A 24,543-nucleotide genomic window follows, 5' to 3' on the forward strand; every position below is an offset into this window, starting at 1 on the left:
ATGTACGATCATCTTTTAAATATTTCCGTAGCAAAACAGGAATTCGTGGAGTAGACATGCTCGCTCCCCATTTTACTTGAGGCATCTTCTCCGTCTCACAGTGTCACAGGAAGAGCAAAAAGACAGGAGGGGGATATATATATATATATATATCACTGGGGTGCTGCTTTCTGTCTCACTCCTAGTTCGTACGCACAGCGGCCGCGTCAAAGCTGCGCTCACAGTCAGTGGTAAATTACAAATCTGGATAATGCACAAATACAAACCTTCTAAAATAAATAGCAGACATGGAGGCTTAACTGGAGCGAAATCCTAAGGCTGCTGGAGACCTGAGAGTGCGCGGATTAAACTCCAGACGCCTTAAACAATGCACCCAAATGTGCATCCTTAAGCATGAAATCCTTGAAGCGTCAGAGCCAGCTTGTCATTTACCATTAATATTCCATGTTGCTTGTGCTTTGGGGGGGGGGGGGTGGGGGCAGCATTGCACTTGCGAGCGCTGATGTGCCCTTAAACAAACACTTGCGAAGCCCTGAAGGAACCACCAGCGTAGGTCGCTATTTTTCTAGCTGTGGAATATTCTAAGAAAGGATGTCATAACAAAGGAAACAATAAAAGAGGCCACGTTCCTGCACTGCAAGGAGCATCCATAACTATAGAAAGAAGGAAGGCACTGTCATAGGGGCTTTTGCTTTACCAGGAAAGGCAATATTTGTACTCGAACCTCGGAAAGCTGTATCGATTAACGTCACGACGCGCCGCGTGACTCCTTACATTCCAAGGCGACAACTGCGATGCAATTTCCCCTCGTTTCTTCCGTCGTGCACATCTCTGACAGAAAGGTGAGGCGAAATATTGCAGGACACAGGTCTCGGAGGTGTCGCGTCGTCACCCCAGAGGAGCCAGTACCTGTCCTTAGGGACGGCCCCTGTGTTATGTCCAGCCTCATTGGATCAGCGGCAGTGATGGCCCGTGGGTGTCCTCTCTAAGGTGACATAACCTATCTGAACAGGAACTATGATGGCCCTGCTCCTGCTGCTGCTGCTGCTGCTGCTGAGGAGGCTTATATTACACTTAGGCTGCAGCTGCTTAAAATTCCTGATTATTTGCAAGCAAACACATACTTTGTGCATGTGAACGCTAAGCATTTGCTCAGATTATGTGAAAAATAATTGCACATAATTTCTATTTAGCCACATGAAAGCAAAATATCTACATATCTATGGCTCCAGGCATAATTCAAACCTTTTTTCAGGTTCTAGCCAGATTAATTATATAAAGGTGAGCTAATCTTGTCATTATACTGTACTAATTAAGCACATTAATCCTCTTGTAATGTACAATATCTCAAATCAAAAATGAACCACAAATGGTTCAAGGGGCTAAAACAGAATTGCCATAAAAAAATGAAGGAGTAATATCAGCAGCACAAAAGTCCCACACATAATTGAAAAAAAACCTCACTCAAGATTGCGTCGGTTGACACAATTGCAGCTGTGTCAACCGACAAAACATCACATAAATTATAAATTATATTCCCTGCCTATTCATTAGCCACCGTGTCAGCGAGCAGATTAGCGATCTATCGAGAACAATCTGGCGAGTCTGCAGAAAGAGAACGACTTCCTCGTTTTGTGTCGTTTTTGCTTCCGTTATATTCATCAAAAAAAAAGGACAAGCACTAATATCGCTTGCACAAAATAGATTTGAATGTAGATCAATAATACGCTCTTCTAGAGCATGGGGATCTCCTGCTCGTGATTGGGGGGAGGACATAAATTAACTACAACTGGGCAAGGGTTTCAATATGACTAAAACAAAAGCACTCTCGTCACAACAAATTTCCAAGTGGTCAAGCTGCATGATGAACAACAGCAACCCAAACGTCTGAACCTCCCCATTTCAAATGAGGGAGAAATGAGGCATACTGTCCTATTATATTTCTATAAATCATTCCTCGTGGACGGCTGACAGCTTTTTATCAGATCTAACCTTTTCAAGCCTCCATTAAGAGTGCTAACAATTTCAGCTCTGACACATTTGCAGTTTACGAATCTCACAGTTGATTTGCTTGGGGGGGGGGGGGGGGGGGGGCATGCTGGCATTCATGCTGATTTTCACAAAGGCTGTCGGCGTTGTGTTGAGAGAAAATGGACTCTGAATCGTATCGGACTCTATATTTAATATACTTTTGATTAGGAACAGTATATAGTAGTATGAAGAGAAAAACTTAAAAGGAATACTTCACCGATTAGCATTTAGCTTTGTATTACAAGAATAGGTGTAGTAATTTTGAAAAAATTGTGCTTCCCAACCTCGAGAAAGTCGAGAAAAATCTCCATTCTTTTTTATGTTACGTGCCCACCAGTGATACTTGGTCAGAGGCTTGAAACTGCAACGCTAATTCCGCACTTTTTAGACCCACTCGTAGGGGGACGGGAGCTCATTCCCAGAACATAAACAGTGTCCGCCATCTTAGCTAACAGTTACGCTAACAGGACCAAGTGTCACTGGTGGGCATGTAACAAAGAAAAGAAGGAAGATATTTCTCGACTTGCTTTTACAATTCTGAATAAATGGGGGTTTAAAGGAATACTTCACCGATAGTATTTTTGAAAAATTGTACTTCGCAACCTCAGTTTCCCCTGAATTGAGAAATATCTTTATTCTTTTCTTTGTTAAGTGCCCACCAGTAACACTTGGTCCTGTTAGCAAAGATGGCGGACACTGTTTACATTCTGGGAATGAGGTCCCGCCCCCCTATGAGTAGGTCTAAAAAGTGCAGTTTCAAGCCTTGGACCAAGTGTCACTGGTGGGCACGTAACAAAAAAAAGAATGAAGATATTTCTCGAATCAGGGTAAACTGAAGTTGGGAAGCACAATTTTTCAAAAATACAAAGCTGAATGCAAATCGGTGAAGTATTCCTTTAAGAGTCACATTGATCCCTCATAAATCTAACATCCAAATAATGAATGGAGTTTTTTCAGAAAAAAGATTTTAAAATAAGGAAAAGATTAGACAAAGGGGATAAGGAAAATGTGTTCCCATTGTTCTTTTGCTTTGCAAATACTTAATCAACATTATGTATCACTGATCTAATGAATCATCTATCAAGCTCTTTGTTGAGGAACTCCACAACAACACTGACCAGAACATATTACGCTGACAGGGTACCGCCATATTACCACAATCCAAAGCTCCAATACACAATGTCAAGCTCTATGTCGATATCTCAAGGTCTCGCGCGTGACTATCACTCAGGTGAACAATATTAAGAAGGTCAAAATACAACAGTCATTATGTGTATTTAGTGTGTGATAAGATGAATGAATCAGACAAATATGAGGCAGAACTTAAGATGATACTAAGAGAGTTATAGGGCAAGTTTGCCAGCCGTAATTGATTTAAGCACGCCATAATCAAGAAGGGGCAGTTCAGGTGGTACCACACAAGAGTCCATATCTCATTCCACGCTGTGTTTAACCTTACCCACTTCTCCTAAAACACACAAGAGGCTCATTATGTGTTTAATATTCACTAGCAGGTGAATAATTTTTATGCAACTCTGATAGTTGGGCAAGATGGATAACTCAATTATCTGAACATCCGTCAGAGCGGAGGGCTTGCTGGCTCTGGAATGCCACCAGCTAAGATTGATGGCTTGAAGACACCGAGAGCTGCTGCTTCACCATCTCATCCAGGCACTCGGCCTGAACGCAGCGTTTGATTCGGCAGAAGACCGTTTTTCCTCGCCTTTTTTCCTCTTTTCTTGGGAGCACTGTAGGTGAAGCGTCATTACCCCTCACTCCACTGAAGAGGGGTTCATTATGGGGTTAGTGTGTTGGCAAGACTATTGTTTGGATGATGAATGCGCTTGATGAGAGCTTTGGAGAGAAAATTAGTTATCTTTTTTTTTTTTTTTTTTCTCTCTTTCCCCCCACGTCTACAAAAACATGTCCCCATAGCTCACTCTCTGCAGTGCTGGAGGGCAAAGCACAAGAACAATTAACACAAGCGATGGGTGAAGCAGTTCAGTTAAAGCAAAGAAGGAATTCATGAAAAATAAGCAAATCACTGAGAACGTCAATCAGGGCCAATGGAGTAATTACAAACACTGCTGAGCGAGTCTACGTGAGGTCAAAAAGAAAAACTGAAAGGTTTAGAGTCGAGCACTGAAACCGGAGTTTGAGGGAATGGACAAACACCCTAAACAACAGCCCTGCAAGGCCTGTGTCATAAACTAAAACCAACTAATGAGAAGTGAAGGCAGAGTGATGTCACCCCATCACTCTCATGTCCTTTGCTTCTACACTGCTTTAGGTCTATGGGACCACACAGGAGTTAACCACTGCCTTCAGTTTGTGTGCATGCACACTTATATATTAGGTGATAACACATTAGGTAAGAGAAAGTGTGTTTGGAAATGCCAACAGTAAATGTCAATTAAAAATTAAAATAGTGTGGGAAAAGGTGAGGTCTGAGGGGAGTGTTTGTTTTCTTCTTTTGACATAATCATACTTATATGAGCAGGCTGCCGGCTGACATGAGGGAACGCACTTTGTCAGTTGTTTTAATATACTCAGACAAGGCCACCCCAGTAAATATCAATAAGAGAAAGCCTTGAGCAAACATTTAAGACTCAGAGTAACCCTAACCATCCAATCAAGTGGTTAGTATACCCATATTTTGACTGTAAACTTATGCCACGACAAACAAAGATAGTCAAAGACAGATTTGTTTTCAGTTTAACCAAAAAAAAAAAAAAAAACACATTAAAGTGACACAATGTGGGATTTGCTCTTGGGGTCCCCCCACAGTTGGTAGATGGTATAGTCTTTAAAGCAGGATTTCTAATGCACAAACAACCATGTCTTCAGACCAGATACAGTAGCCTATGTTATAGCATTGTATACAAATATGATCAGGTTGTTTTGTTTTTCCGGTATATTAGAAATAAAAATTAACCCCGGAAAAAAAACGGTAGCGCTTCATTTTACGCAGCCTACGAACAGAATTTCCTGCTCATTGTATGCACATTGTTTCAATGACTTGATTTATGTATGAAATGGATGAACGGACTGAAAGCCAGACCTTGAAAACCAGACGTTACTATAGTGCCAATGCAGGCGATGCAGACCTGCTGGTTGAAATCCTGTATGGTGTCGCTTTAAATGATATGGTGAAATATCAGATTTTCATGACACGCAGACATAATTTAAGTACTTTTCATTTGCAAAAATGATAAAAAACTGGGTTTTTTTTTCTAATCAACTTTCTTTCTTCAAAGTTAGTGAATTGTAAACCAGACTGGCACTTCCTAAACTCACACCTCAGTGACATTTTGTTCCAAAAATAAAAGGGCATTTCCTTCTGGAACGCAGGCCATTTCCAAATAAAATGACGTTACTCTGGGAAAATAAAATGCATCGCTGATCATGACCGTGACCTCATCTTGTGCATTTTAACTACTCATTGATGTTAGATGAATCATCATCCTTGAAAATCAAATGTAGGTCAGTTCCGCGTAGGCCGGAATAGGCTCTGGTAAAAGTATACATGTGAAGAAAAAGAACAACGGCGTTTCAATGAAAACAAAACAAAACAAAAACAGGTGATGTATGTTAAGGAACTATGATCTAGTTGAGGGACTAGGGATCTATGCACAAAACCCCGACATGGAATTCATGGAAAGCAGCTTCTCTTTCTCTGCTGTGGTCTTGATGGAGCTAGAAATGTGATCTTCTGGTGCTGTATCGCACGAATGAAGACAGAGAATGAGAGTGTCTGGCTGTGCCTGGGCTCTGAAACCTCCTGGTGCTCCACACCATGTCACAACATGTCAGCTGGCCATCGTGTCTGACAGGGCCAGGGCCATACTGAGGTGAATGGAGGCTGTGAGCCCAGTGGCTCACCAACGTCTACTTGGTGACAGGGAGGCAAAAAAATGTAAAGAAAACTTGCGATTGACCCTACGTTTCTCACTGCGTGTGCCCAAACTCAACTGTAACTCAAATGACACCTAGAAAATAATGATTTTCACTGATATTAAACAGTTAAAGGCTGATTTCTGACATCACTTATATCATGAGAAACTTATGTATACATTTTATTTTATACCTAAAGTCAATATGTTGTGCATCTTATTCATTTTCGAGCTGGGAAACACAAGGAACGCACAACTGCTAGAGTGCACACACACGTACACGCGTCTGCTGCCCTAGGGTCACACCACAAGGGCCCGTTCCCGTCCAGAGGTTCTCATGACAACAGATGCAATGGATTAATCACCCATTTCCCAGCTTTCCTTTGAAAACAATATGTGTACTCTGGAAAACAATGAGGCTCCCAGGCAGACCATTCAGGCTGTAAAGTGCTCCAGTGACAGAGGTGGATGTGGAAGTAGTGTGATGTGCACATGTGCTATAGAGAAGTCTGGGGTTTGTGTGGCCTACGCCAAAGAGGAAGTGGTTAGCTTTGGAAGACAGAGATATGAGTTGCATTTATAATACTGAGAAAATAAGCTTTGTCAGTGGTTTGTGGTCAAAAAAGGAGAAGTTATAAATAACATGCAGAGCAAGGAAAATAGTACTTGCGCTATTGTATGCTCTTTTTTTTTTTTTTTAAGTTAAAGGTGATAAAATGTTATGAAAACAAGACACAGGGGTGGGAATGAAAAAAAAAAAAAAAAAAAGAAGACTCACCTATTCCAGTAGCTCCAGAACTGCTCATTGAGATATGTGCGATGGCTGTGGTCATCTCCAAAGGAGGCTTTGCTCTCAATCCAGTGCACGATGTGTCCCTCGACGGCTTTTCATAAACAGAAACAGAAAACGCTGTTGACATCAAAGCTACACAAGCAATATCCAGAACATTTCACTGGATTCTTTTCCCCCTCTCTCAATCACATCATATGAAAAATATCTATAAAAATGACAATGTTTTGACAATAATGTAAAACACTTTAAGAATCAGGCATCCAAATATAACAAGCAGTCAAAAAAAATAATGACATGTATAATGTAAATAACTGACCAATTGGAACCTCCAGAATGATATCAGGTGTTTTGTCATAGCCCATAGCTCTCAGTTGGTTTTCATCTATAGGGGGAAAAAAAGTGCAGAATTTTAACATTTAATTGTTTGAAATATGTTTTATTCTTCGCCGAACAAGTTTTATTAGGTAATCAAACTGTACGGACATCAATCACAGGATACTGACCTAACCACATTCACCAAGGTGCTGGTAACAAAACCCCTAAATGTTAGCCAAGCAGACAAAAACCAGTGGAGGACGGCAAGCACGGTAAAAGCATTAACTACATCTGCCACATATTCGCTTCCATTGCACAAAAAAACATAAAGCTCAGTTACAGAAGTGCTCTTTAGTTTGCAGTTTGGCAGGGATTTATAAAATATATAGCAAAAGATCAAGGCCGGCATTATAGCCCCTGGAAGCCTGACCCCTGCCTGCAAACGCTGCAGCCATTGTCCTTGACTTCTGGCGTGCTTCGGCCATTATCCCTACAACACCTGATTTCTCCATTAAATCTCAGGCTGACCAGGTCATTCAGTTCCAAAGGCCTGCCTCTTTGTCTCCAGCCAAGCTCAACTAATGGCACATGGGAGGGAATTGAGGAGAGATGGAGGGTAGCGGTGTCAGTGGTGGTGAGGAGGTAGATGGAGAAAGGGAGCTGAGTGAGGTCAGTCAGGCTGCCAGACGCCTGCAGTGGGGCATCCTGGGTGGGGTAATGTGTGTGTGTGTATTTGGATTGGGGACCTCTACTCACTCATACTGGTCTGCTGACATTGTCATGTGGCTCTGATCGCCTTTTTACATCACCTTTGATTAAAATTAATGGACCATCCCTGCTGTTGGGTAGCTTATTTCCAATCCATTTATCAGGTGGGGTGAGGCTTGCCTCAGTGGCCCCTGTGCCCCCCAAACTCCAATAGTTTCAGCACAGTCCTCTGTAAAGCCCTGAAGAAAGGTCACCACTCCAGGTCCAAATAAATGATATGGTCTTAATGACAGAGGGAATGACTTTTATCCCCCATCAGTCATCTGACCTAGGGGATGGCGATAATGGGCTAAATGGGAGTAGGGGGTTGCTTTAATATTTTTGGAACAAGATCATTTTGTTGGGAAAGTATAAGGAGAAACTATGAGCTCCCACAATCATGCTGCGATGAAGACATTTGATCCCCGTCGACACCAACTCTATTCAGGGAGCTTCTTCATTACAGAAACAAATCTATTTCATTCACTTTTGGAAAATAAAACACCTTCGACAGTGACCGGTTGTGTAAACGTAAACAGTGGCCATTCCAGCTAATAAAACATTAACAAGCTTTTATTCTTTAAATATTCATTGCAGGCTGGCGCATAAACAACTAAAGACATTTGATAACAGCGCCGGGGTCCAAAATCAATAAGAGATAACATCCACCGCATCGGTCTCCCTTTACTAAGCTCACACAAGAGGCAACACAGCCCCAACCAAAGTCACTTCAACAATTGTGACGAGAAGGTCAAGAAATGGCTTACCCAGGAAGGAAAGGTTTCTCTCCTTTAGCTTGTCTCGGAGAAGCACCTCATGCTCTTGGCCAATAGCGCTGAGAAAGGAGAGTCAAGGATTCCAGCATACACTTGGGTAAAAATCATTCTATAATAAGTAAAAATTATAATGTCTATATAGTTAGAAATTTAAACTACATTCAAACTACTACTATCTTTAAAAACTGTGATCTAGGCGCTATAAAGGCTAAATTCTTGTGTTATATACGACATTGTATCCGCACGATACACTAAATAATAGCTCACAGGTAAACCTTGCATGCTAGTAGATCCAAGTTAAAATCACATTAAGTTATAAAGTCTAGGGTTTTCCTCTCTTCTAATTTACGATGCAAAGTGAAAGCCACTTCTTTTTGTGCCGGTCCATAAAGTTTTCGGGTCAAACCTTCGTCCGCTTTCACAACAAATCTTCAAAGTGCATTACGAAAATGAGGGAGAAGAAACATATGCCAATTTGGCAAAATGCACGGGGCGTCTGGTCTATTCATTCCTCTAAAATCTTTGAGAGAAAGTGCTTTTAGAATAAATGCCATTTCGCATCAGTATGCACAAAAGGTGGACTTCACAAAAAAGGCCGGGGAATCATAAGCGAACCACTCAAATTGGCGTCTAATTAATAGGTCCATTTCCTGACTGACACGCAGGCTGAGAGCGGTCCCCCCCCCTCACGTGTGGCCAAAGCTCTTTGAAAGCATATAGTCGTGGGGCAGTGATGATGAGCTGTGGTGGAGTCACTGACTTTAAGTTGACACAATACGGTCCGCCAAAGAAAGGTAAAGAGGGAGAAGGAGGGCAGGAGAGGACAGGGTTCACTGGCTATGAACAGAAAGAAGCGGCCCCACCACACTCCAGGGCCCGTGCTATACAGACACACACATACACACACCCATTCAAATGAGTCTCCTCCCCCCTGGAAACAGTTGGTCTGATACCCATCTCTTTGCCACTACATAGCCTGGACTCCATTTCCAAGGAGGTATTCATAGCTGGGCAATGAAAGGGACGAGGAAACACTGGGAATATAATGAGTGCAACTGAATTATTAGTAAATAAAACAGATGGGCCATCAAAATTGGGAGTGCAATTTGAACTTGATGTGCCCAGAACTGTTATTGGTTAAGGCGTGGGGGATTCTCAGAACTAAATGCATGAAATCCCAAATTATCTGGGTTAAGTAAAATATCAAACAAAGAACACATGAGGGTTATGAACGCTATTTTTTTTCTTGTATCATAGAACATTGGGTCTGATCCGGTGCGTGCACATGGGGATGCATTTAGATCCGTCTATCCACTCCTCCTCCTCCTCCTCCTTCTTCCTCCATCACCTCCCAGCCTCTGTATCCGTGATAGCGGCATGGCAGGCGGAATGAAACACTTCCTCTGTGAAGCAGAACTTTTATGTCAGGTGAAGCCAGACACATCTCATCCCCTTCAATAGCTCCTCGTCAATTTCGGGCTTAAAATTTTATGGGATAGGATACTGTTTGATGCAGTCTACCAGCGGTCCATAACAGCAGTCATTTATTGTGCACTGAAAAGAGAGGGAAGAAATATTATGGTGTGTGAAAAAAAAAAAAAAAAAAAAAAAGGGGCGGTGGGTGGGTGGGTTGGGATGTGGGGTTAGGGAAAGAAGAAAACACAGGAGATGCTGGCAGATTTGTAGACATGACTGCCGGCACTCACGTGACCTGCTCAGCAAACATGAGCACTTACAATATTTAAAATCTCACTGTACTTAAGATTTGTGATGTAAAAATGTGCATAAACATTTGAATGGATCGATAGAAGCATGCATCCCATTATATCTATCACTTTAAGTTATTTCCGCTTAGAACTGATATTCAAAACACTTACTTGGTGGATGTTTTTGGCCAAAATTTGGTCCTGAATTAAAGACGGCTCCTTCAACATGCTGTTGAGGACTGTTTTAGTGGCTGAGAAAAGAGGGGGGGAAAAAAAGAACATTAATGTAATGCATCATTTTGTTTCTTAGGATTTTACAAGAAAAAAGGAAACAAAACATAGAGAAAAAAAAAAAGAAAAAAGAGACAGTTTTGACCCACTGTAATTCACCTCGCCACTGTGAGTGCAGTATTCTCGCTGCTCGGTGTCTACACAGATTTGCTATATATAAATGTTTCAGTCCAGAGCACAGGAGCCCCATCGTAGTTTATCTATGTTATGAACGCTGACTATTCTGCATCTCTCATCCCTATTCTTCCTCGACTAACATTATAAATCAGGAAGGAAAGCCCGCTGGATGGATTCGCTGGTACTACAACAGCAAAAAAAAAAAAAAAAATCAAATCCTTAAATCATTACTTAAAAAGACCTGGATTAAATGGATTGCATCATTGTGTGACGAAATGGTTGAAGTACGCCATTTTAGTGATATATATATATATACTGTACATACATATATACACATGGTCCTGACAGACAATACAAGGAATGTTTCTATTCACATTTATTTCAGGCATGGACGGTGCCTGCACAGAGATTTCCAAGCTTATCTGGTTAACAGCACACAGTGTAAGTATGTAAGAAGAAGACGGTTGATTTTTTTTATCCATTTACAACAATGGACACGTCAAACTAAATTGAACAATTAACAAATACGCACAAGAACATAAGCTGTCTTAGTCATAGTTAGTATTTTAAGAGAATATTCTAAAATCCTCTGCAATCCTCTGCATCTCTTTATGAGAACACTATCACAGAGAGCACAAACAGTGATGTGATCCCTCATCAACACGATGCTGCTATAAAGGAGGGTGGAAAACGAACAAAGCACATCCAGCTCTCCCTCCTCTTTTTCCATTTCTTCTTCATTTCCATCCTTTTCTGCCTCTCTCTTCTCCGTTGCAGCCTCTTCCAGCGACGGTACTCCCCCAGCCCACCCCATAACCCCGCAACTCCCCGTTAAAGCTGCAAGGCACATGAGGGCTGTGCTGTGCTTTATTCCTTTGCTCATTTTTCTCAGAGATTGCACCTTCACACGCAGATCCATACCGTGCTCTTGTGCAGAGCAGGCAGCGGTGAAGGAAGAGAGTTATATTTTCCCCTTGAGTTAGGACACCTCGTGACAAATGATAATGGATAATCAATAAAGCGGGAAATATGAGGCAGCAAACTTTATGAAGCCAGGAGACATATTACTCCCCAACAACACTGTTTTCCCTTAACAAAGTCACTACTCGACTGTGCCTAATAATCTGAAGGAAAATCAAAGGACCTGCAACCACATCAGCAATATTGGCAACTTATTCCACTTTAATGGCATTTTGATTGATTTTTTCCCTCTTCCTAATGGTCGTTTTATAGATTTGACGCTGCTTCTGCAAAACAGTGGTGTGTAATAAACCTCCCCGAAGGCAAACGGCAGCCATTAAAGCTCTTGTCTTACTAGTGCTCATAATTGGAGGGTGACCACCACCACATATTTCGGTCTCTCACATAACACACAAATACACACTTGGAGGACTAGCCTTGCTCCCCTGCTCTCCTAATCTCTTCAGCCCCTTGATATTTTTGGTGGACGGCCATAATGTGTGGCAGGATCCCCATCTCCTGGTCTATTCTTGCAGCGGGGTTAAAAATAGCCATAAAAGGTGACCTTGGCACTGACATTGTGGAATTTCAGCCAAGCATTGACCTGATGAAAATGGAAGGCCAGGCCGCTAATAAATCAGGATGCTTTTAAAATGAGTTTACCCTAATGCTCATTCATCACAGGCTATAATGCCATTTGCAGGCCCCGGATTCGCTGCTGTGCACAAACACAGCAGTAAATAACAACAGGGCCCGAGCATCCCTCGCATCGTTGCAGCCTCCAACATCAGCATACATTTATTAAAGACGTCCCCGCCTTGCACGGCAAGACTCCCTCTATGACACCCCAAGCTCCTCTCTGCCTCACTCACACACACCCACACACAAACACACACACACACTATGCTCTTTAAATACGCATTCTCCAGGCACACACACACACACACATAAAACACGCGCAGCAAAATAAAAAGCATAATCTGAGGAACACCAGACACAGAGAACAAAGCCCTGCAGCGCGACTTTGCACCTTGTAAACATTCACAAAATTTACTGTAATTGTCCCATGATGGTATAAATTCTGACTAAGGTATGGCATTAGATCGTCAACATCTGAAAAGAGAAAAGGAAAAAAAAAAAAAAAAAAAAAGAAATCACCCAAGAGGAGAATAATAGATGTGAAATGCTATGCCTCCATTGGGATTCGCGAGAGAAAACAACCAGTGCAAACAAACCAGAAGACTGTTTTCATACGTAATTCACAAAACAATAGATATAAACTCTATAAAGCAAGGTAACAGCAACATAACCTTGGCTTGATTTCTCATTGCAACTTGTGCCATTTGTGACCACTCTTCCGTTCTCCACTAGAGTGAAAAAGTCATTATCTTAAACACAGAAAAATGTTGAGAAAGCTCATTAGATAGCAACATTTGTTGAGGGAGGATCGTAATAAACAGTAACGGATGACGATTGTTATTGCCCCTGACACTGATGAGCTCCTCTGCAAGTTTGTTTATTAATTAAAAAACCCACTTTTTTTCTCCCCTGGGTGGGATGGGGGGTGGGGGGGGCCAACTTCCCATTTCATCTACACAAACCCCCCCCCCCCCACCTCCCCCCACCCCTTTCCGCCCACACTCCCCATGCACAAGCCACTGAGCTGTGGCGGGGCACTCGTTCATCAAACTTCATGGAGCAAGGGAGAGACAGGTCCTGATAATGTGCGCCCGCTAAAGCTGATTTTCCATGATGAATCTCGGAGCATATAAATTGGCTAATATCTGAAAACATTTACAGATACTAGAGGAATTGACTACTTGTGGGACATGATGGATGAGGCTCTCCGACGCTGGCCGACAGCTCTGCAAATCTCTGCGGCTGCCTAAAGCCCTCATTTGATTTTCCAATTTACTCCTTTTAAATTTATCCTCCCCTATTGAAAAAAAAAAAAAAAACAGAGGATGGGAGAGAGAGAGAGAGGAGATGAGAGAAAAGGGGATGAAAAATGTGCGTGTGTTTCCTTTAAAAGATATCTGTGGTGGTGTGTACATGCTGGTTGATGATACGAGGTGGTATCTCCTGTGCAGGAGGAGCCCAGTCCCTGAAGAGGTTACTGGGGCAGAAATGATCTGCTTCCACCTGATTCTCCCTGATAGCTGTGAGATAGGACGCAACATTTCTCTCAGTGTGTGTGTGTGTGTGTGTGTGTGTGCGGCAGGAGTAATCGTGGATCTAGGAGGGCGCTGCTTAGAAGAGAGGCTTCCTAGGTCAGGCCATTAGACTGTGGCAGAGGCTGACTGGAGCTCCTCTGCTGAAAAGGAGTAATTAGTACACTTGTCAAGTGAAGTGCCACGCTGATGCTTACCTCCCTTGCACCCACCCTTTGCGTATACAAAAAAGCACAGAAACACTCATGGCGCCGTTGCCTCCTTACTCCCTCCCTCCTTGCTAATGAAGTGCCCTTGCTCTCATTATTTGAAAAGAAAAGAAAAGATATACACATCAACTCCACCAGTAGAGAGAGGTGAGGAAAAGAGGAGAGGAGCACTTGAAGACAAGAGAGGAGGAACCCTAACAATCACAGTGGATACTAAGTAGAGATTTCACTGGATCGAGCACGGCACAATATCACTTATCAACACGTGTGATCTGCGAAACACTGGCGCTATTATGAATTCTGTCAAGGAACCAAAAGGATCATTGAAGACGCTAACATTCTCACAGTGTTAACATCAAACGCGGGACATTTATAACCTCGTGTACAAGACTTCTGTAAAGGAATGTGACAATAAATCTTAAAAAAGGCGGTCGAATCACATGGTTACAAAACACGGAGCGGCAATCTAATCTAGAGCCCGGGCCTTGGGAAAATGGAAAAGGTCAAATAGCTGGCAAAATTGCCTCCTCAAAAAAAGTATGTCTAAATCTAGAGGCACATCAACTCCTGTCAAACGGGGGGAATAAAGAAAAAGATGAGGAGATAGCGGGATATGGAAAAGAAAGAGCAGCAGCTCCCCAAATGTGCCTGTAAGTGACTTTGAGAACACAATATGGCCGTTTAAGTCGTGGTTTTATCATTTGCAGAAGTCATCAGCAGTGAAGCGAACACATGATGACAGTCACTCTAGCACTGTTTATCTTGCCATCAACACAGCATTTGAATTATAAAATAGCATTTTTTTTGCAGTGTATGGAATAAATAGTCATTATTTTCATTTTGATCGTAGCGTTTCAGTGACATTGCATTGATAACCGTTAACTTAACATCATCAGTCAAACACTGAAACATTTCAAATCACACACTTTTTTGATAGTAAGAAAAAAAAAAGCTTTATAGATTACATTACATACACTACATTTTTGCAAATTCAAATAAATGAATTTGTTTAAACAAAGGGAAATACATGCAGAGAAACATTTTGCTGCCCTAGTTTTGTGTTTATGGAATGTAAACTCAAAAATATCACCCATGTCCCTTCATTTTAGACATTTGTCCATTACAAAACCCTGAAACCCTTTAATCTCGTTGTACACTGTATAATGACAATAAAGGTTATTCTAATTCTGAAATGAATTGTGAAATAGAAAAATCAAGCGTCGATTGCAGTGCGTTCCCTTAGAATGTTCCCGCTTTACAGTGACACGCGCAAAGTGGATCACAAACAGTGTAAAGTGCACGCGTGACCTTTCCTCTCTCCCACTGCTCCTCTGTTTTCATAAGACAAGGAGCATTATGGATGTTGATATTATATTCAATACGTGATAAAACTGCTTTAAATGTATTGATTTATTTTTACAAAACGCCGGATAGTCTTCCCTTCTGCTTGGCTGATGCTCTTTCCAATACTTTTGCTGCATGGCGAGGGTGAAGGCAGCTCATTGGTGGTGTTGTCATGTTGAGGTGTAGTGGTGTTTGTAGTGGGAAAGAGGGAGGGCAGTGTGTGTGTGTGTGTGTTGGGGTGGTAAAGGGGAGGGGGGGACTACAAAGAGAGCAAAACAACAAGGAAAGGACAGAAAACAATTTAAAACTCGGTATTGATCCAGCACTAGTGATTGTACATATATTCTACAGTCCCAAAGGTCCCATTCCTGTGTCTCTTAAATGCAAAGGGAGAGAGAAGGGGAATAAAAAAAATAATGGTGCGAGGCAAAGGCAACCCACTCACCCTGTTGGGTGTAATGTCCCTTATATAGAAGTTTATCGATCTTTGCAGAGCTGCCCGCTTGCCCTCCCTATGGAGTCCGACAAAAACACACAAATACACACACACGCACACACACACTGGAGTGCATTTGGTGGCCTGTAGGGCACCGTGATAGATATGCCTGCCAATAGCACTGAACCAACCTGTTAGCTAATTGCCAACAAAGACAATTATCCTTGCATTGTTTCATAATGGAAACACATTAATTGAGTCTAATATACACACGGGGAGATTGGACGATTTGACCGTGCCACCCATGCAGGCAGCAATTCATTTGCAAGGGCCAAGCAGGTCGCCGGAGGGATTGCAGAGAGGCTCTTTAAAAATAGAAGTCACCCGGCTCACAACCGCCAACTTTATCGCTGACAACAGTGGAAAAGTAATGAAATGTTCATATGTGCACATTTAATTCTCATATAGTGGCATTCACATATTTTACCAGAGAAAATTTGAAGTGGACTTTAATCTGATCTAAATCACGTCGGCTTTGTCACAGCGCGCGTCCTTAGTTTGGCCGATACGAATCGGCGTTTATCCTGTAAAAGCCACCTCAACTCTGTGAAATCCCTCCCTGCAAGAAGAACCATGACCATGACATTATTCCCTCAGCCTGCAAAAAAAGCGAGATGCTTACAACAAGACGGTTACGACACCGTCTCAAAATTAATCAAAAGCATCGTCCGGGAAGTTTCATCTGCTGCAAATCTATTCTGAGCAATAATAAAGCATGTTTTCACTGTATGGAGATGAAGGTATGCAATGTGCCATTATCTGAGACAAGAGTGTTTCTCCTGGATGAATGCCCTGTTCTACAAGCTGCACAGACTAGTATTTTGACAGGCAGTGGATAACAGTGGGTCCAAAGCAATCACGCCGCTGACTTTGACAAATGACTGTGCTGTGACAAAGTTGAAAATAACACACATCCACTTTAATCTCTTTCTTGATTAAATTGGAAGCGCGTCTTTTTGACATGCGATTCACTCTCAACGCGCTGACTACTGTTCAGACACACAACCAAATACCCAGTCCTCAGAATGAGCCGTTTCAGTTAGGGTAATTCCAGATTAACGGCACAAAGGGGAATAATTACATGTGTACATAATACGAGAAAGAAAATATCAACTATTTACACAGTTTTTCGACAATGTCTTTGATAACGTTACTAAGTTCCCTCCCTTTAGAGAGAGAGAGAGAGAGAGAGAAAGAAAGGGATGAGAGGAGAGGAGAAGGTAGGGGGGGGCAGATGGATGCATTGGGGGATGAAGGAGGGTGAGGGGAGAAATCAGGGCTGTTATAAATAACACTGATGAGGTGAGCTAGCATTGATCCACACTGCAGTTGAGAGGTGGGTGGTCCTCCCAGTGCTTAATTGCCAGTCATGTGCCCTGGGATGCAGCTACTACTAAATGTGCTCCGTCTCTCATTAGGCTTCGACAGGCTGAAAATACAGAAGCTACAGCTGAAATTGGAACTTAAACAGAGAGAGATTCAAAAGACAAAGTGCTGCAATTAAGACTGATGGGGGAATGATAGAAAGGACAGAATGGGGAAATCGAAAAAAAAAAACAAAAAAACTGTTACTTACGCATTTCACCCTCCAGGTCCTGAAGGAATCTGTCCAGGATGATTCGAGCCATCAGTGCAGGGGACAGATCCACCTTAACAGATTGAAAGCCAAAAAAGAGAGAGAGAATTAGCCTGAACAAAAACAGCCTATGGTGTCAATGGGGGCTTAATGCAGCTTCATAAGATAGGGATAGTGAAATTGTTATTCTGCTCTGGAGAACTGCTCCATTTACAGACCTTTAGACTAAACCTCACACATCTAGGAGCAAGTAAAGACATATTTCAAAGAACGTGCGGATAAGGCACTGAAATTACACAGCCAGTCTGGCTCGGGCTGATGTCACACAGAAAATAATGATTGTAATGTCTCTAAATGATATTATTACGTTTTCAAACCTTGACCTAACTTTCGACAATCCCCTGTGCAAATTGGTCTTTGAAAGCCTTGCTTTGCAATAACCTTTCCCACAGGAACAACAGATTGCCCATTATGCAGCCAAGCTGAATTGCCTTTGCCTCTGTCAAGCGGACAACTGTAGCCTCTCATCTTGTATGAGAAAGCGGCGCACACTCTGCCCGGCTTTAATCATAGGCACCAAGGCAAAACTGTATAAACCAACAGGACACACTGGAGGGACTGTGGGAATGCAGTCCTTAATGGGACGATAGAACCTATGGCTGCAGCGCTCTTTGAACACAAAGACACCTTGGGAGAGGTACGAGGTTCTGGTTTGAGTGCAGGAAGGAAGCTCTGACAGGTAAAGCAGCACTAATGACCACTACTGAAGGTATCTACTTGCGACTGCGGGTTCATTCATTCCCGTTAATAATGCCTTCCCACCGAATATAAACTGTCGCACCATTAAAGTGGTAATATCATAACGGCTTGCGGGCGGAAAACCAACTGCTCATCTTTTCAATGCCTTCACAATGTGCAATTAGTTAGTTAAATGGCCAGGAATCTTAAACTGTGCGGACGCGTTTGCAAACTTTAAAAGATAAACTAAGCGGACGAAGCACGGCACTGCATTTGCTCTTGTTTAAACATCATATATGTATATATATACACACATATACATATGTGTATATATACATACATATATATATATATCTATATATATATATATGCTGAGAATAAGAAGATGCATAGTTACGACTAAAATTCACAATTTATACTCAGTATATATAAAAAAAATGCTTAAAGACATTGCCATTTCAGGCCAGCTTGTTATGAAACACAATGTACTCGCAGCCAAAGATAATTTTTTCTCTTGTTAGCATAATTGGAGACCAAAAGTGAATTTGCCCTCAGCCTGTAATGAGAACGGTGCATTTCATCTGTTCTCTGATGCTTCCTGGTAACCCTGCGAGCAGTGAGACGGCTCCTTTCTAAACAATAACCCAGAATAGTATCCGTGAACATCTCCATAATATTGCACTAAGAAGACAGCTGGCGAAATCGTCTAAATGCGTCTATAATAATTAAGGGGTGAGCACAGAGTTTACATCTTCATTACGACCTCTGATAGCAGTTTAGACTTTGCATTGTAGCCTGCAGCTAGCTCTGTTTCCCCCTAACGCTCCTCATTTTGTCTCCCTTTCCTTTTCTCATCTCGGTCCTCTTGCTTCTTTGTGCTTATTGGCTGGCTCTCCATTCACACCTTTGGATAACAAGAGGGCATCAGACTCCTAGTAACCTGCATCAGAGCTGACACATGAAAAATGGCAACATTACCATCACTGGCCCAGACTGAATAAGGACCACCTGATTAGTTCAGGTAGTTGCTTCTTCCTAATTTTCATATTAATCATGAATCCGTCTTCACTCTCAAGTCAGACTGCGGCCCTTCACGAGTTCAACTGTGTGACTAAAATTCACAGAGCATGGAATTCTGGCTGAAAATAATTATTGTTCAGTAAAACTCTGCAGAATATATGCAGCTGTTCCGGAGCCTGTAAGTTTAGGTACACAAAGATTTCATAAAAAGCGTGCAAAAAAGAAAACACCAAATGTTGAGTTTAGAAACCTTGTAGAAGGGCAAAAAAAAAAAAGAAATCCACCAATACTTTTCATCACTGTTAATCATTTCCCTCTGTTGGAGATATACTGTCTCATAAAAGGGATGGAACTACATCAATTAGCGATCTGGGAGACCATGAGTGCTTGGTTTAAATGTTAAGTAGCATATTAAAATGACAGTTAAATGGTTCATAGACAGTTATCTCTGAGCTGGATTTAATCCTTTGGAGGGGAAAAAAAAAACATGTGTCAATTAAACGGAGAATGAATAATGGCAGTTAGCTTTGAGGTGCCACTGATGCATGTGAGCTACTCTTATTTTAAAAGAAACCCTCAAATCTCATCGCCTGGTGGTAAGCACCGATAAAAATTTAAATATGCATTTAAAGACGTTAAAAAGGTCACACAGCTCATTCTCACGGTAAATAAAAAAAAATCGGTATCTCATCAAAATTTGTAATATTCTTAAAATGGATTGTAATGATTTACATGGTAATTCCCAATAATCCACCAAATAGTAACTGCTGATTTATTATTTGACACTGCAGAAATGATATTTTACTTAATCAGCACAAAATGTAAGAAACACAAATGGCTATTTTTTTTTATATAATAACACTCACTATGTTAAGTTTACACCACCTAATATCTTGAATTCAGGTCGTGCACGTTTACAACTGCTACCACGTCAGCCGCGGCACACATGCTACACTGACCTGCCAAAGTAAACAAATGATGGAGGGATGAAGAGAGGATTTGACCAAGGACCCTGACCTGACCTGTCCAGGTTATTTGGCAACTCGGCCTGAACTGCAATTTGCACAATTACATGATAAAACACAAAAAAACGTGTTTTCACATCTGCTTAATGGAGATGAGTTAATTACTTCAAATAATTGATAATGATGCAGACTATTTTACCAATTTTGATAATGACAAACAGACAGGAGGTTGTGGTGGGGGGGGGGGGGGGGGGGAGGGATCAAAAACCCCAACTGACTTCTATCTATCCATTTGGAGAAAAATGCAATTGAAGAGATTTTTAAAGGCAAAGAAGACAAAAAAAAAAAACAAGGTTATGCCATTACCTCATTGGCCAACTCCAGCAGGACAGGAGCACTGGGATACGCCTTGCTTTCACTCAGATACCTTCATTATGACAAAGAACATCAGTTTAAAAAAAAAAAAAAAAAAAAAAAAAAAGATGAAATAAAGAAAACAGACAACACAGGGGCAGACAAAAGGGTAGAGGGGACCAGAGCAGGCTAGCCAAGACATGCTAATGTCCCTGATGACTTTGCCCTAGGTGGCATATGGCAGGCTTGGTGCGGTTAAACAGCAGTGCTTGAAGGGCTTCAAATTTCTTTGACGCCAGACAAGCATATGAGAGTTAGTTAACCCCTGCCGCCCAAAAAGCCCTTTTTTCCCTCCCCAGCTAAAACAGCAGCTCCCTCTGATCATCCCTGAGGTTTGTTGTTGTAAGTGAATTAGAAGTGCATTATCCAGCCTTGTTTTCCCCAGAACAATGGCCTAATAAGCTAGATAAAAACTAATTGCAATATGCAAAGAGACCCCCCTCCCCCCCCTCCCAGGGTGTTTTTTTCTTCTTTTTTTTTTTACTTATTTATCTGAATTTATTGAATTACAGATAATCATCTCATCACGAGGGAAATGTCCAATGGCTGGTTATTTATTTGTTTATTCTTATGTTGTCCCTGTGACATGGAGAGCTTTAGCATAGCAGGCACACGTGGAGGTCTGGAGTGAATCCTGAGTGTGGTTATTTGCTTGGAGGAGATTATATCTGTCATGGTGGCTCACTGACTCTTTAGTACAAGGAAGAAGAAAAAAAAAGCACATGCAAGAGAGGGTTGGATAAGAAAAAAAAACATTAAAAATAGATAAAATAGCAATTAAATAATACTACCTTTGATAGTGGCTTTCAATAACATCCGGTGCATGATGTCTTGAGATTGTTCTTTTGGTCCGTTTCTGTCACAGAGATGTAATCGTAAAACAATAACGTCAAAACAATATTACTTATCGCGAGGCAAAAGCAGTGCATTGTAAATCAAGGCCAAAAGGCAGACCCGTTCAGCTGTGGCTCATGTTTTTCATGCTCTATTGTATATGAACAAGTGCAAGAGATCTTGGGTCACAGTAATTTAATATCAATAAGTTTGCAGGGAGGGGGGGGGGTCAAAGTGTGCCACAGCAACCTTGTCCATACCCTCGTTCCCCTCTATCCCCCCCCCACTCAAACCTTGTATTCATTTCCCCTTTTTCGATCAAACAATGACCCCATTCCACATTCCACACCCTGACATTTCCATGCAATTCAATTTCCGCGAGGGAGGGGGAAAGGATAAAAAAAAGGAAGAGCACTGGTTAAAAAACAACTTATTTAAAAACTACTACACACACAAAAAAAAAATGTAATTCCACGGAGACGGGCAGTGTGACTGACACCTGTCACGGGGATGATAAATGACTCCATTTTCTGCCTGTGCTGCCTTCTGCCACTGGCGGCAGCGGCCATTTATCATCATCCGCTGTCAGCCGTGGAAAGCAGCAGTGACAGTGCGAGTCAGCAAACATTTAGCACACGCAGCCGCACTACACGGGGAAATTATTATTGTCAGAATAATAATGGTTTAGCATAATTTATTACAGGTCCACCAAATAAGCAGGGGCTAGATGTTATTAGACAGATGGATGGGAAGGCTTGGCAGACATCCACCGAGGCTCAGGCAAGCAAGAGCCCTCAACGTGAACGTGGGGGGGAGGAGGAGGGGATAGCGGTGGTGGTAGCGGGGAGGGTGAAATAAACGTGGGTATGGTGGAGGTGGTGGTGGTGGGGGGCATCCTCCAAACCAATCAGAGAGCTGGCAGTTCAATTACAAAGAAATAAAGGGACATTCATCATTCAATTAGGCACCTGTCAGGGCTCACAAAGGAAGAAAACTTCTAACCTGGTACTCCAGGGAGAAGATGCTCAGAAGAGTGGACTGCGAGTGACTGGAACAAATAAAAGAAGGACAAAGTTAATTACCAGAGTGCATTGCACAGAGACAAAGGGAGAGGGGGAGCTTCAAAGCCGGGGCCAGCTGCCCTGTAATCTAAAAGAACATGAAAACAAGTGTGGCAAAGTTGTTCCAGATGAACACCTCTGACAAAGGATTCCTGCCACGATGGTGTGGGGGTGCGAGAAAGGGGGGGGGGGGGAGTGTGTGGTATGAGAGATGAGGAAAATATAGCCTCTCTTTTCTTTTATTAACTCATACATACCATCGTCTTCCATCCCCTTTGTTGCAGCGAGAGTGGTGAAAGCTAAATTGTTCAGAAACGAAGTGCCGTTTCTGGTTCTGCTGTGTTGTAAAACTACAAAAGGCAAGAAGGCGCCGCCAAACTAAACATGGAAAATTCACGAAAATGTATGACCCTGCGTCAGAAGATGTTTGTTTTTGCGAAGTACGGATGACCGCTGTGTCTGTATTTGTTTGTGTGAGTACTACAGCGATACACAGATAAGACAAGAGTTCTCCTGCTTCACCCTCAGTGATGGCATATGGGCCGTATGGGATCCCTCCCACTATAACTGATGGGCTTTGAAAATGGAAACTTTCACTGCAGGAAGCTGGGACTCCCAGGAGTCAGTCAATTCCATGGGTTGCCATAAGCTACATTCATCTCCAGCTCCAGTCAATGTCAAACACCTGGCAGCGAGGCAAACCTAGAAAACAGGCAGCTCCTACAGGGATTCACAGCCCCCTCAATGTCCCTCCCCAACTCCTGCAGCGTCCTCTGGGTTCAAGATATCTAAAGTGGTGACAGATAATATTCTAATTGGATGGTACACACCTCCACCGTGCATACACAAAACCATACAAACGCTGTATAGAGGCACGCACACACAGTGCTGTGGTGGTCTCCAGTGGTCTCCATGTTCTGCTCTCAGTTCATTTGATAGTTAAATTTAATGGACTTTTCGTTACAAGTCACAAGAGAATGTATGTAAATACTGACAAGAAGCCGATGCTCCCAATCTGCATCGGAATATTAAGTCCACATAGACCTTCAACATCAATCACTATAACCCATAAAATAACCATGTGACATGTGAACAAAGCCAAAGGAATCTCAAACACCGATTTCTGTCTAGAGTCTCAGCCTGTGACCATATCTTCATAAAACCATTTCAACCACTGGAACAGTTTAGCACTTTATAATCACTTATCCCACCAAAGACGTCATCTTGGGTTCCCCAGATGGCAGATTAAAACAGTTTGAAATCTGCTCTGGCTTGAGAGCAGCGAAACCCCAAATATTCAAACTCTGTGGTTCTCAAAACATTGCACAGATGAGTCACAATTACAGTCACAAAGGACAAGGGCAAAATGTTTGAGGTGAGAAAGAAGTGTGTGTGTGAGTGTGTGTGTGTGGGGGGGGACGCAGAAGAAAATTAAAAAAACATTGCAACCTCAGCATTAATTTACAATGATGTTTGGGGACAAAGGGGCCACTGCAATTAAGTGGGCCATTAAATGATCAACTGTCAACATGTGGACACTTAAGTGAGAGAAAAAGAAAGAAATTCTTCCACACTTCAACCTTGCACCTGAGCATTTCAGCAACATTACAGCCTTATTGTTGGCATGGGACCATCGCGATCCCTCCGTTGGAACAGACATCTGTTAGGCTTTAAATGGATTACTCTCTATAATGAGCATGATTACGGCCTAATTGCTAAATCTATACCCTGTTAACTTTAAAGGGACATAAACTGTTCTTAATATCTGGGAAAACATATCTGTTTCAAAAACACTAAGAACTCCGGGGGGCTTGTGTTTCGCTTTGTTGCCGTAATCAGTTTCTGTCAACAGAAAAACTGCACAACTCCTGAAAATAAGCGAAGCAAGAAAAAAAAACACACACACACACACACACACCAAATATTGTGAAATTTTAAGTAAATCAAAAAAAATTAGGCCGATGCAAAGAGATGAGCACAGGTATCTGGATCCAAACCAAGAGCTGTCTACATTTTATTGAGTCTGTCAAGTTTTACATCGCACTCATATTATATAATGCCCATTTTTCCCTTTGACAGACATTAA

At 42.0% G+C, this 24,543-nt stretch overlaps 1 protein-coding gene across 2 annotated transcripts in view; it reads right to left on the minus strand.

Moving 5' to 3' along the window:
- Positions 1-24,543, minus strand: part of cdin1 (CDAN1 interacting nuclease 1) — a 52,081-nt gene that overhangs the window by 18,693 nt on the left and 8,845 nt on the right. Inside the window, exons 3-11 of one of the 2 annotated variants that reach the window (XM_058614518.1) lie at positions 22,399-22,444; positions 21,354-21,418; positions 20,515-20,575; positions 17,426-17,498; positions 10,433-10,512; positions 10,060-10,109; positions 8,547-8,614; positions 7,034-7,099; positions 6,703-6,808 (exon numbers count right to left, since the gene is read on the minus strand). In XM_058614518.1, the coding sequence (XP_058470501.1) occupies positions 6,703-6,808; positions 7,034-7,099; positions 8,547-8,614; positions 10,060-10,109; positions 10,433-10,512; positions 17,426-17,498; positions 20,515-20,575; positions 21,354-21,418; positions 22,399-22,444 (615 nt within the window). The remainder of the gene's footprint in view (positions 1-6,702; positions 6,809-7,033; positions 7,100-8,546; positions 8,615-10,059; positions 10,110-10,432; positions 10,513-17,425; positions 17,499-20,514; positions 20,576-21,353; positions 21,419-22,398; positions 22,445-24,543) is intronic. The other variant, XM_058614519.1, reaches the window with a different exon arrangement.

This window comes from Solea solea, chromosome 18, assembly GCF_958295425.1.
Source record: "Solea solea chromosome 18, fSolSol10.1, whole genome shotgun sequence".
NCBI classification, from domain to species: domain Eukaryota; kingdom Metazoa; phylum Chordata; class Actinopteri; order Pleuronectiformes; family Soleidae; genus Solea; species Solea solea.